This window comes from Phoca vitulina, unplaced genomic scaffold, assembly GCF_004348235.1.
Source record: "Phoca vitulina isolate PV1807 unplaced genomic scaffold, GSC_HSeal_1.0 scaffold37, whole genome shotgun sequence".
Lineage (NCBI taxonomy): Eukaryota > Metazoa > Chordata > Mammalia > Carnivora > Phocidae > Phoca > Phoca vitulina.
The window spans coordinates 5,299,276-5,313,413 of record NW_022589740.1 but is presented as its reverse complement, the minus strand read 5'-3'; the positions used below and the strand labels follow the sequence as shown (position 1 = coordinate 5,313,413).

General features: G+C 43.5%; 1 protein-coding gene across 2 annotated transcripts in view; it reads right to left on the bottom strand.

Annotated features, from left to right (window-relative positions):
• Positions 1–14,138, bottom strand: part of GLIS3 (GLIS family zinc finger 3) — a 438,140-nt gene that overhangs the window by 291,797 nt on the left and 132,205 nt on the right. For both annotated transcript variants that reach the window (XM_032427604.1, XM_032427603.1), the window contains one exon: positions 2,556–2,763. In XM_032427604.1, the coding sequence (XP_032283495.1) occupies positions 2,556–2,763 (208 nt within the window). The remainder of the gene's footprint in view (positions 1–2,555; positions 2,764–14,138) is intronic.

Below are 14,138 nucleotides of genomic sequence, written 5' to 3'. Positions count from 1 at the left end.
TAATTAGGAACATTCAAATTAAGATAAAATAACAATTTGCACATCAAATTGGCAAAAGGTATCAGAATAAAAATACCTAGTATTTAGTAAGAAAACAGGAACTGTCAGACTGCTGGCGAGTGTATCAATGGGCAGAACTTTGCTGCAGTGCAATTTTGGAATCTAGAGCAAAAGCCTCAAAACCGTACATCTCCTTTAACTCAGCAAATTTTACTTCTAAGAATTTATTCTCATAACCAGAGATATGCAACAGCAGATTTACAGAACTGATCTGATAAAGCATTACTTATAATACTGAAACAAAGGGAACCAGCTGAATGAATGCCCAGTAATAAAAGACTGATAAAAATTACAGGTTGGTTTTTTTTTTTAATAAAATGGAATCTTGGGCAGGAAGAAGCCATTATACGATGCTGAAGAAGATTTTTACTACAAAGAAAGTGTTTCTATTAGTTAAAAAAAAAAAAGGTAATTATAAGACCATGTAGGTAATTATAGATCAATCTGGTGGAAAGGAAAACCTGTGGTTATCGTGAATGCATCTGCATGTAACGAGAAGGGAATGTATCAAAATTGCTCCCATGGTTGCCTGTGGGTGACAGGGTTCAGGACGACTATCATTCACTACCTCCTGCTTTTCCACACTTTCCGTATTTTCTACAATGAATAACAATTACATAGATAATCAGGAAAAAACAATAAACTTTACAGCTTTCTAGAGGACAGCCATCACTCACTGCAAACAGCGCATGCCCCCTCCCCACCCGCTTCCCTCTGGCATGTGTCCAATGGATAACACACAGAGATGATTCTCTCTCCATCTTCTCTTTATCTTTAGACAGCAAAATGCCCTCAGGTTGAACTCTTGCCTCCTATCCTTTGTTTCCTCTGAAGGAACACACAACCCAATTTAAGGATCACAATAAATGCAACCTTCCCAGATTGCTAAAAGTAATTTCCGTACTTCACCAAGCCACCCGACCTCCCAACTCCTGTTTCTTTGTTCATCCTGCCAAAGAATGATTTCCATAGAAGGACTCACAGAATACACAGTCAAAAACACATGTCAATGCATCTTTAAGATGCTGTCCTTTAAGGATATAAAATTATGCTAAGGAATCAAATATGCCAGAAAACACTGAGATAATGACCCTTCTCTGGCCGACCCATGAAAGGGACTGCATAAGGTACGAGGCTGGAGCAGCGCATGCCCTGTCTACCGCCACTTTCTCCATTAATTATGACTCTCTGCCTTCAAGGCATGGGCTGGACTTGCCAGAGACAGGAAGCTGAAGGCTTTCCAATGACACCTACTCCCCGAGTACAGTTAATTTTACATGCGACACTCAGCAAGTCTGAGGAGTCCCTCAAGGCATAATCATCAATGGCAAAATGACAGCAGCAGCTTCCCATCACAAAAATTCTCAGGTGCAAAACAAGTTTCCATCTCATGAAAAAACTGGCATAAAAAAAAAGGATCCAGGAACTATGATTTCTGAGTCTCAGGTAGTGGCTGGGAGGACAGGGCAGAGATACAAGAGGGAAAAGGATACAGGAGGAAGAGGAGGAAGGATGGGAGAAGACACGGGACCCCACAACTGTGAGACACCTCAGTAGATTCCATCCTCCGAGAAGAGGAAGCAGAGGGCCCATATAGTCCAATTCCTTTGCAAAATCACAGCTACAGCAGAGCCAGGACTAAGAGGTTAAAAACTCTGGATGGTGTTTCTCCAAGAAGGCTACTTATTAGGAGACAAAATAATTCATTTCAAATATGGAGATGGACCTTACACATTGCACAGTATTTTGGTTTTATGTCCCCTATAGTATCAACCTTGAGAGATATAAAAATGTATCTGAAGGGGTGATTTCCCTTTCCTATTCAATTCTCTCCCATACAGAATGACGCACAGCATTCACTGGACCCCCTTATTCTGGCACCTAATCAGACATTATGTTGAAATGCTATGTAATTCATGCATGAAAGTGTGTCTTCCCAGACACATCATAAAGTCTCGAAATTCATGACTTCTCTTTACTTTTTCTACCATCTCCCTAAACGTCAACTATTATATTATACAGACAGTAGGTACTTAATAGATATTCGGGTGGATGGACGGACAGACAAAACAGATGGTAAAGCAGCCTGGGGACACTGCAACACATACCCTGGAAAACAAGCTGGTAAGAGATGTACATGGCGCATCTCAATTCTCTAGCCAGGACAGGGCCAGCCTCACCAAACTGCCGCGTTTACACACTGGGCTTTTGTCACGAAGGCCCAAGAGTCTCAAAATGGACATTAACTACACTTAGAGTACAAGACAGCAGGCAGGAAACCATTCTTCCCAATTAAGAGGATATTACGACACATACTTCGTTTTTATACACATTCCCCTACAAAGCTCAAATTGAAAGAGTTGCTGGAGTGAGTATATGTGCGTACGTGTGTGTGGGGTGTGTGTGTGTGTGCATGTGTTCAGAAAGGGAAGGGAAAACATACGTGGGGTATGATTATACCATAAGAAGGGAGAAAAAAAAAAGTAACATGAGACCTGGTATCTGAAGGAGGTATATTCAGGTTGGCAGCATTCATTGCCCTCTGTAAGCTAGGACTGATCTGGTTGCATGCTGTAGAGACCTGGCTTGCTGGAGGTGAATTGGGTCCCAGTCGCTGAACCATCATGGGACTGCTGGTGACCACTAGATTGTTGCAGCTGCCTTTTCCAATGGACTTGCACTGAGGCCCAAAGCCAAGAGCCCCTAAAAACAAATGAATCAGGTTAGCTTTCATGTCCCTTACATCAAAAATCAGTAAATACACACATCTGCCCACTTCTATCAGGACTCCTCTTTTAAGACAGTCCTTGGATCACCTTTCTGTTCATTTTTAGTATTAGCGATAACAAAAGCTTCCTGGTATTTCCAATGAAAAAGCCATTGCTACAATAAAAACCCTTCGATAACCACCATTCATACAAAATGAGCTTACATTTTGCTCCTTCTATGTAGAAATACCCAGTTATTAAGAATCATATTTTATCATCTCCCTACCTAAAGGGTCAAAGTGGTAAGTAGATGGGATTACTTATATCTAGAAGTTTCTTCTAGAACAGCTAATATCTTGAATTGCCCAACAAGGAAAGTTGACACGGCCAAACAACACTTATTTAACTGGTTTACTTCCTTCCAGTTCTGTCCTCCCAAAAAGTCTCCTTAAAGGGCTATAGTCTGGCTTTGTCTCTCCAATCTTGATTTCTCCTCTTCATCCCAGTACATTGTTATTGGACATAGACCCAAATTAAAAAAAAAAAATCAGGATGAAAGAGCCATAAACAAAACACTCATTCTAAAAGCAGCATGGTAACCAAATTCAACATAGATTTATCATTTCATTAGTAACAATCTTCAAATGTAGTAAAATGTGGTATATACCCAAGGGAAGAAGAAAAAAAAAAGAAACCCACAAAAATCTGTGTCATTATGGAGAAATGAAAAGCATAGAAGAGAAAGTCAAACACAGCCATGACTCATTTATAAAAAAATAATAATACCGGTTGAATCATTCTAGACATTCTTTTCACATGGATGTACTTTTTCAAACATTTTTTGCAAACTACCTGGTCAAGTCTCAGTGACTGTACACTGTGTTCCCATTTCAAACAAAAATAAATATGATGTCAGATTTTAACAAATTAGACTCTAAAATTTTCTCACCAAATTCCCTATTTCTCATTGATATAGTTGGGATCAAAGTAAGTGGAAAATCATCACAGCAACTTTCCTTAGCCCTAGGGGACATAATTTCCTATTTTGTTTTTTCAGAAATTAAATCAATAATCAAAAAAATGACTTTGTCATCTTTGTAACATTCTCTTCCAAGAGCCCACAGAACTGAAGGATAAACAAGACCTTAGAGCAATCACCATGCTCTCATCAATGAAACCACATCTCAAAAATGCTGAGAGAGTTGCAGTGTTTTTAGCTGGAAGGAACCTGCTTTGTAGTCCAGCCCTCTGGGAAATCCCAGTGGTAATTCACTTGCCCAAGGCCACACAGGGATTTAATGACAGCGCAGAAATGGATTACACTATGGTGTATTTTCATGGCACCTGTGTGTTTAAGTTTAGGTACTGGGTGCTTAGTGTCTTCCTTGGATATTTGCCAAGATCATTAGCTCCAACAGAAATTTCTCTCCAATTTTTCTTTTCAGACACATAAACCAGAACCTTTCCCTTGCCCCCTCCCACTGCCACCTCTGATGCATCTTCTTGTGCCTTGAAAGACCAATCTTAGTCTCTCTGGTTTCATAACGCACAGAAGACTGTGCCTTCAGGACTCCATCAGCCACCAAAAGTACTGGGTACATTTTTACACAATGATCATAAATTTAGTATCTTTTAAATTCCAACAGGCCACACGCCATTTGCTTTTCAAACTCCCTTTTTTAACTCGGAAAGAGGCAATGTGATGGTTCGGAGCCTAGTCCAATATGCGACCCTTGAATTGCCTCCCCAGGTTCCATCACTACTAGCCACGCTATGAAAAGCAACATCAGATGTCAGGTATTCTGTTAAATTCAATATCATCTATTCATCTGTCATTTAATGGCTGATTCCTTCCCAGTAAAAAGGTACTAATAGTCTACCTTTAAAGCAAATACATATTAACAGCTAGAACAGCACAACCAAGAAATCCCACTTGATGACAAAGCATACTGATGCGTTCTTCACCGAAGCTACGGCGCCATGTATCGTAAGCCATGGTATTACTTTACGTGCCGGTAAGAACACGCACTGCCAACGAACCCAGCACGTGGTATCGAGATTGCAGAGATATTCTGATGCGGAAATAGGCACACCTTAGAATCAATAAATACAAATATGACTGCTGAAGCTTTTCACTTAACCCTTGTCTTGTTCATGCTCTCCTCCCTGCCTGGCACAGCCTTACCCTCACTTGTCTACCTACTGAGCACCTCTCCATCTTCATGCCCTCCACTCCAAGGTCACCTCCTCTCCAACGGCCCTCCCCCACTGCCAACTGGGCAGATGTGGCCAGGTCTTCTTTTTGTGCCCCCCCATCTCTCATAACACACCTGCCTCAGCACCTTTACGGAACTGTCACGCTGACACGCCTGCCACGTCCTCCTCTTTTATACTTTATTGCTTTGGAAGACAAAGACCTTGCTTGAGGCAGCTCTGCTTCCTCGGCACCTAGCCTAGGGCCTGTACCGCGTACACACCAAAGTCTGTCAGTGGAGTTAAGAATGAACGAATGTGGACACAGGGAACAGATCAGTGGTTCCAGGGAGAGGGGCGGTGAAGGGGACCTAGGGTTCCCAGTTATACCATAAGTAAGTCCTGGGTGTGTAACGGGCAGCACGGTGACTATAGTTAATAAAACCGTATTGCATACTGAAAGTTGTTCAGGGAGTAAATCTGAAAAGTCCTCATCCCGAGAAAGAAAAGGAGAACAATGTGTGTAACTATGTGTGGAGACGGAGGGTAAGCGGACTTACTGTGGTGATCATCTCCCAGGGCCTGTGAGCAGTGAGTCACTGTGCTGCACACCTGACGCTAACAGAACGGCACATGTACTTACACCTCAACGAACAACAATTTTAATGAATGAATGAAAAGACAGTTGTACACGAATATTAAATGCTCACACATTATTTCCACTGAAACCCTCCTGGTTAGCTTTTTTAAAACCACAGTGCGGTTTTCAAAAACAAACGCCAACTAAGTCAATCCCTTGACACCTCTCCTCAGTACTGCGAACCAGGTCAGACCTGAAGATGAAGCCCGTGGGGACCGTAATTATAAGCCTGCCTTCCGGGGCGAGAACTGCACACTGGTCAAGGCTGCCTCGTACCTCTCCAGCCTGGATTCACGCATTGCTCCCACCCTGTCACAGAGCGACATGACCCGCCCCTTGCCAGGACCCCCATAGCTCTGGCTACACCGCCTCCTACTCCCCAGTTCACTGGCCTCCTCTCACCACAGAGGAACGACAGCTTCTGAAAGGTATCATAAAAAGCACCCTGAAGCATGAGGGTGAAGAGTGAATTTATGGGAAACAAGTAATGTTGTGGCACAGCTGTAAGAATGTTCTGGAAAATGGCATCGTCTGTGTCACAGGCGGAAGCAAATAATAGCTTGACCACGACCCGGTGCTCAATGCAACCATCCCACTCAAATGTTGTTTTCATAGTGCCAAACGTAACCACCACCAGACGGCTCGGAACCACGCTGTGCTCTGGGGTCTGGGCTCTGGAGACAGCCTGACTTGGGGCCGCCCCCCTGCACCCACGCTGGTCCTGTGACTTGGGCAATTACTAAAGCATCCGTGTGCCTTCTCACCTGTTAAACGGGAATAAAAATACTACTACCTCTTAAGATTGTTGCACATCTCGTCTTGATTACACAGGACTCTGCACACCTTCCAGCACATACCAGGTATTCAACAGATGTCAGATGTTATTGTCACGACTCTTACTATTACTGCTCACGCCCTCACTGCTTTTGTGCTCCACTCTCTTTCTTGAAGAAGAAAACAGTTCCTTATAATTCTATGCACAAAACAAGAGAGTAAATGATGCTATTTAATTCTCTACCCACTTCCAATATTCTCTCTGCTTTAAGGCTCGAGCCAACTTTTTTAAAACCAGGTGTCACCACAGAAAGAAGAAAAGTTTTCAACTGGCCAAGTTTGAATGTTCCTTGGCTTGTCATTCCCTGAAAACAAACCATACAGCTTTTCTGTCTACCAGATGTGCCAACTACTTGTGTGCTGGTTTTCATTTTGAAATACCGCTTATTTTTAGAGACTGCATGATGTTTTTTTAAAAATGTGTTTACTGCTCAAATAAGGATCCGAATAGATGGTCTTCTGAGTACTACGTACATTCTAGCCAAGATCGCTGAGTGCTGGTGGGGAGTGCAAATGTATTACATTTCTGAGTTTCTGAACTGAGAGGTCATCCTAGCAGGGGCATGTTTTTAATTAACATCTTCATTAGTTACAAGGGTTCTCTTGAAGTCAAATAGTTGATTGTGTCGCAATTACCCCTGCTGAGGCTACATCCCTCAGAAGGATTTGTGTTTACCCACTGGTTCATCTAAAACTGACAGATATGGAGGGGACAGAAATGGCATATATATGGGAGGGGGTTAGGGAGAACTAATCAAAGTTTCTTTGGTTGTTACTGTTGTTACTGTTCATTCAACTGACACTTATCAAAGGCCAACCACAAGCCAGGGAGGCCCTGGAGACAGATGGACAGAGTCTCGGCCCCCATGGAGCCCTCATTCTGGCTACAAAGATGGACACCAAACCAACTGCTCATTACAGAAGAGGTGATCCCTGCTTCTAGGCTGGATCACAGGAGATGGCTTTCTTTGTAGGTCAAACATGATAGAATAAAAGCAATTTCTATATGGCTCAACCTAACACAAATGCAGGGTGTTATGGAGACAGAAATAATAATACACATCAGGATTTGAGTCCTGCCTCCCCAGCTCACTGGCTGTGTGATAATGGGCAAGGTCTTTAAAGTCTCTGTGCCTCAATGTCTTGTTCCCTAAAATGGGGACAGTAGTAGTACCTAACTCATAGGGTTGTTCAAGAGGATTGAAAGGGTAAGTACATATTAATATATGCCTTACCACCATATACTACCAGTACAATATACACCACCATATACTCCCAGTACAATATACACCACCATATACTACCAGTACAATATACACCACCATATACTCCCAGTACAATATACACCACCATATACTACCAGTACAATATACACCACCATATACTACCAATACACCATATACTCCCAGTACAATATACACCACCATATACTCCCAATACACCATATACTACCAGTATAATATCTTACCACCTCTAAGGATCAGGATTTCCTTCCCAGCCTTTCACTTTGAAACATTTCAAAACTATAGGGGCACCTGGGTGGCTCAGTCAGTTAAGTGTCTGCCTTCAGCTCACGTCATGATCTCAGGGCCCTGGGCTTCCTGTTTAGCAGGGAGTCTGCTTCTCCCTCTGCCCCTCCCCCATGCTTGTGTTCTCTCTCACTCTCTCTCTCTCAAATAAATAAAATCTTAAAAAAAAAAATTCAAAACTATAGAAAAGTTGCAAAAAGAGTACAATAAACTCTATTTTGTCTATTAAAAACTATTTACCTCTTTATCTGTCCATATCCCTTCTATATAAGCTTACTGTTATTATTAATTTGTTGAACCATTTAAGAATAAGTCATAGATTTTTTTTTTAAGATTTTATTTATTTATTTGACAGAGAGAGACAGCGAGAGAGGGAACACAAGCAGGGGGGAGTGGGAGAGGGAGAAGCAGGCTTCCCGCTGAGCAGGGAGCCTGATGTGGGGCTCAATCCTGGGACTCCAGGGTCGTGACCTGAGCCGAAGGCAGATGCTTAACTGACTGAGCCACCCAGGCGCCCCTAAGTCATAGATTTTTGTCTTTCACTCCTAAATACATAAAACCAGAGCAAAATCATCAAATTCAAGACATTTAGCAAGGACATTATAATGGCATGTAACATACCATTGTTATTCAAATATTACCAATTATCCCAAGAACAGCCTGTAGAGCAACTGTTTTCCAATCCAGGATCGTGCATTTCAAGGAAAGGTTCTGAGACTCATGCTGAGGTAGGTTAGTAAGTCACCGCACATCAGAGCACTGAAGGCAAATGGAAAAGTAGAAAAACAGAAAAAAAAAAAAAAAAAAAAACCAAGTGCAAATAAGCACAACAATTATGAGCATGGGTGAGCACCCCAGCTCCACCATGGACTGGCTGTGTGACCTTAGACAAGTTACTCAACCTCTCTGTGCCTCACTGTCCTGATCTGTAAAATGGGATTAATACTAGTGCACACTTCACTGAGTTGTTTTGAGGGTTAAAAGATCTAACATAGGTCATATGTTTAGTGGCTTGGCACTTAATATATTAACACATTGTAAGTGTTAATTATATTTTATTTTAAAGAACTTATTTCTGGTATTTTCTGACATTGTCTATAGCACCTCTTCTCTCCGGAGTGACCAGGGACTAAAGGCTGACACTTCCCTTTCCAAGACCTTCTCCTCAACACACAGTAGACTTGTCCTTCTCTGGATGGGCCCAGGCTTCAGGTCTCCCCCTCTTTCCTCATTGCCATTCTACCTTATTCTTAGATTCTCTCCAGCTTTCATTCATATGCCTCCCTAAAACTAGAAATAAGAAATTCTTGCATACTAAACATACTCAACTTGCTATGTAGTGTTTTGTCAAATTGGTAACGTTTCACTGCTGAGATTCAGTAGTGACAACTTAATGACTACATGTGAGTGTGCAGAGTGTTACCCTGAAATACACCAAGGCATGGCTAAATGGCTAAGAACACCAAATGGTGAGAATGAGAATGACATGACTGGCTTTTCTGTTCAGGGGTAAAGCATTTCAATTCAGCAGATGTTACAAATGCTCAAAACTGCACAAAACCTATGGGAGGTAACGAATACTGGATATAGCGTCCTGCCTCCATGGAGCTTACAATCTGTAGAGACAAGGCACGCTCACCTAGAAACAATCAGATAATGAGACGGGATGGTACGGGATTAAGCACAAGGCTGAATCGTAGGAACAGGCATTCAAAGAAGGGAGAAAAATCCATGTACCAGACAATTCAGTGAAGAATAATAATTTTAACCACAATGGCATTTCCCAAAGTTCTTCAGGAAGTCCAAGGGTATTCAATGGTAACAAAAGGCAAGGTCATGGAGAGATCCACAGTCAAACAGCTTTTGTTTGGTACACAATGAAGGTAAACATATCTTTACATTACAGGGCCTTTACTTTCAAAGACTTTAAAAATGCAAATGCATATAACTCCCAGAGGAGCAAATAATACGCAATATATATATTTTTTTCTTTCCCTATGAGCTCACCCAAGACTGATATCCTAAGAAACACCCTTTGGAAAACAATAAGCTAGAACATGAAGGAAGAACGAGCACATGAACAAGGAGAAGACTGAGTGTAGTCATGGAAACAGAAGGGAGTAGGCATGGCGTGCACTGGCGCGAAAGGAAGAGAAGTCAGGGCTGCCTGCAGGAGGAGGCTCTGTGTGACCAGGAGAAAGAAGAAGATGGACGTAAAGCGTTGCTCTAGTCACCCTGGAGCATCTGGTGTCCCAACTGGATGGCATGTATTCACCAATGGCTCCACACCTAGTTGCCTATCAATGTTACCAGGGAAGCTTTTTAAAACTGCGAATTCACAGCTCCCCCTCAAACCAGCGAAGCCCGATGATGCTGGTGCCACCGGCCCGACATGCACCGGGACCTGGGCTGTGGGCAGTGCTGCGGCCTTCCAGAAGCCACGCTTGTCCGAGACTAATCTGGACGACTCAGGGACAAAAGCTGGAGGAGCACATGAACCAGAAGCTGGCCGCATGTTGGCGAAGGACAGAATGAAGGCGGCAACGATTATGGGAGCAAGTTAGATTAAGGTTGGAGATTTCGTAATTGGTAGATAAGGATTCAGGAGATCAAGCTTTAAAAGGAGGGAGGATCCCCTAAAGACTATTTTCATGACTCCGTTCCAAAGCGAGTTACTTCGTCCCAGCCAATGTACAGGCCAAAGCTGAATCCAGATTAATGGAGATTCCCACGAGTCGTGCATCTCTCCTTCAACTCTGCCCTTCGGAGTGCAGCGGGCATCTACCAAGTTTACCCCTCAAAGAATATAACTTTCACACCAACACTCTGCTAGCCTGAGTCAGCATGCAGGAATGTTGGCCCCCAAGTATGGAATAGCTAGCATTATTCATTTCATTTGATCCCTCCATTAAATGGAATCGTATTTATACCCCGAGAGATTAAAAAATATCATATTCCTTTTTGTACTACTCTGTGCCCTGGATTCCTGGACCTGAAGCCCCAATCTATCTCCCCACCACCGGGCACTCCTGATAAGATGTTATTAATACACGGGCTCCGAACCACCTCATAAAGATGTAAAGATATATTAAACAACATTCCCGAAGTTTATATGCTAAAGTCCCAACAGTCAGCTATTGTACATCAATTATCAACTAATTAGTACAGAGTGCTTATGCTGACCCTTCTGTTCTCCCTTGTAATGATTTGCCAAGTTAACTGAAAGCTGCTTTGCTCCACAGAGACTCTTAGTTTAGCAAGAGTGTTAAATAAAGTTCACCAACAATTAGCCTAGAAAACCAAAGAGGAAATGTAAGCACATTTTACTGCTTTTCCCTGGACAAATTCTCAAACAATCCCATGGGAAGAGAGTAGATATATTTGTTAAATAAGCAAATCACGGCTCGGAAAGGCGGAAGCAGCAGCAGAGATGCCGTTTAGGAACACACTGCTCACTCATCAGGTATCTGCTTACCACGGCCCCGCTGTGCGCGGGAGCGTGTGCTCCGGGGAGCGCGGGCACGTGGATGAGCGAGGCGGTGCTTGCTTATGATCTAATTTAACAGGTTTAAACCAGGGGAGTGATCTGTGAAAACGAAGGCGTTCAAGGTGAAATTCTTACACTGACCCTATAAAGACAGGACTTCCATAAATAATAAGAAAGGCTGGCAGCAAAGGAGGGAGGACACACACTTTAATGGGAGGAAACTGCCTCTGTTCCCCTCGATCAGGTCGCATTTACTGAGCACTACCTGTGGGCTTGGTGCTGTGCTGGACGAGGGAGCCTTAGGCCGTTGTGTTCGCCCTCAAAGAGGTTCTGACCAGCTGGAGAGAGTTTTAACCAACACATGGAACAATTAGGAAACACCCGATCTTAAACTCAGTTGCCATGATGTTTAGCACAAAAAGCGTCCAAACAAGATCCGCGTAAACTGGAGGGAGCACGGTGGAGGAGTAAGACTCCTGAGCCTCCTGATGCTGAGGGGAGAGGGCAGCCCAAAGGGTGCGCTGGCCAGAGTGAAGGAGGGCAAGTGGCGTGGAGGCGGTGTGGGCAAGCCCCAAGAGCGGAAACGCTAGGGCCAGAATGGCTTCACTCAGCCTGTGTCACCCTGGGCAAGTTCCTTAAACTCTCTGGGCCTCTGTTTCCTAATCCGGAAAATGGGGATAGTACTTGTACCTACGTTCCTAAGGCTGTTTGGAGAACTAATAAGTCAACATTGTAAAACATTTAGAAGAGTGCCCAGCACACAGGAAATACTCTATGAGCTGTGGGTACTCCCATTCTTATTAAAGGGTTACCAGATTATACAGGACCCCTAAGGCCAGCCTCCACTCCCCCCACCAAAAAAGCTATAGTAGGTGTTTAGGCATGGGTGTGGTGAGGGACTAGGAGGGGGATAAGTCCCACAACTTCCAGCACATATGGAGACAGAACAAACAATAAAGGCAGGAAACCAAGCTAGGAAAATGTTGCCATGATCTCAGGGTGCAGGGCTCAAGCCCTGGGACAGGTCGGGCAAAAGCAAATGCAGAGTAACCCCAAATGCCCTTATAAAGGAAACAAAAAAGAAGATTGTTGAAGGGTCTGTCAGAATTCCAAATTCCAATTCCAGGGCCTGTACTAGATTCCAAACCCTCCTCCAAAAATCAAGATCATGTCTTCCCTGAGCTGTTTCTCCCCGCAAGTCAACCAAAAGCAAAGATGGGATGAGAAACAGCAAAGCTGCCGACCGGTGAGACCCCTCACTGAATGGACCAGTGGTGACTACAATTGTTGATAGGTCCTGTCTATGAATTACTGAACAGCTGGGAATATTATTAGTTTGCTTTCCTCTCTCCACACTCCCTACAAACACACACACACACACACACAACATGAAGGGAGTGTAGTCTAAACCACTCAATATAAATCAATGGAACTTTTTTTTCCAGCATCTAGCTGGTTCAGAGGCAAATCCCATTCATTCCTTCATATTAGAGATAACTTCTTAGTTCTCAAAGCCAAGGCTTATACAGTCATCACTAAAAGCTGCTAGGCTAACCTTTGTTTTCCCTCAAATAGTAATTCCTCAGAACTGTCCAGAGACACATACTCTACCATAAATATTTGTTACATATGCTACATAGGCTTTCAAGTCCAGATGGGATGCCCAGACGCATCAGACCCAGATGATTATGGAGATTACACTTTTACATTAAAAATTCAATCACCCATCTTCTAAGAACCAGACAGAACCCAGCTTCCTACACCCAGAAGTCCCCCAGGGCTGCTAAGGTACCTCATCAGCCAGATACTTTTTGCCTCTAGGCTGTAGATTCTGGACTCTATGCTCCAAAGCCCATTAGCAGCCCAGGTATATGGCAAGAAAATTTGTTAAGCTAGGATTTGTAATTTGTGCTCCTTTGTCTCAGAGGGGTTATTATAAGAGAGCTAAAAGTAGATACTGTTTGATTGCATCCTCTTTCCTAGTCCTGTACTGAACCCTAAATCCACTGAGATTATCCAGGTGCTAAGAAAGCTATGGGGACAGAGAGGATTGCCTCTGAGGAGGAAGCCAGGAGAAGGGGAGAGTGCCCAAAGTCAAGGAAGGCAGTGGGGGAGGTCTGGGGGGTGTCACGGCTGCATGACAAATGTACAAAGGCCAGACTCTAGGTCTGGGCTCCCAGCTCCGGCAGTTCCCTGTGCCCAAGCCCTGCCCGGAGCAGCAACTTCTGGCCTTGGCCAGTGGGCACCTCAGCAAGAACCTGTGGACCATGAATCAGGAGAGCTCTTGGAATGTTCTGCTCTATACAAAGATCCTGGGGTCTCGTCTCACCCAGACAAGGCATTAGGCACCCCAGGCAAAAATGACCGAGATTAGATTTCCTGCTCATCAGCAAGACGGGGTCTTGGAGTCTCATGTTTTGATTTAAAGGAAATAATTTTAAAAACCGTTTCTTGTACATGCATTGGTGAAGTAAATTACGAAGGTATCTCTAAAATATTTTCAGTGAGGGGGAGCCTGGGTGGCATCCGACTCTTGGTTGCAGCTCAGGTCATGATCTCAGGGTCATGAGATCGAGTCCCATATCCAGCTCTGCACTCAGTATGGAATCTGCTTGAGATTCTCTCTCTCCGTCTCCCTTTGCCCCTCCACCCCCAATTGAGCATGCATGTATGTGCTCTCTCGCTCT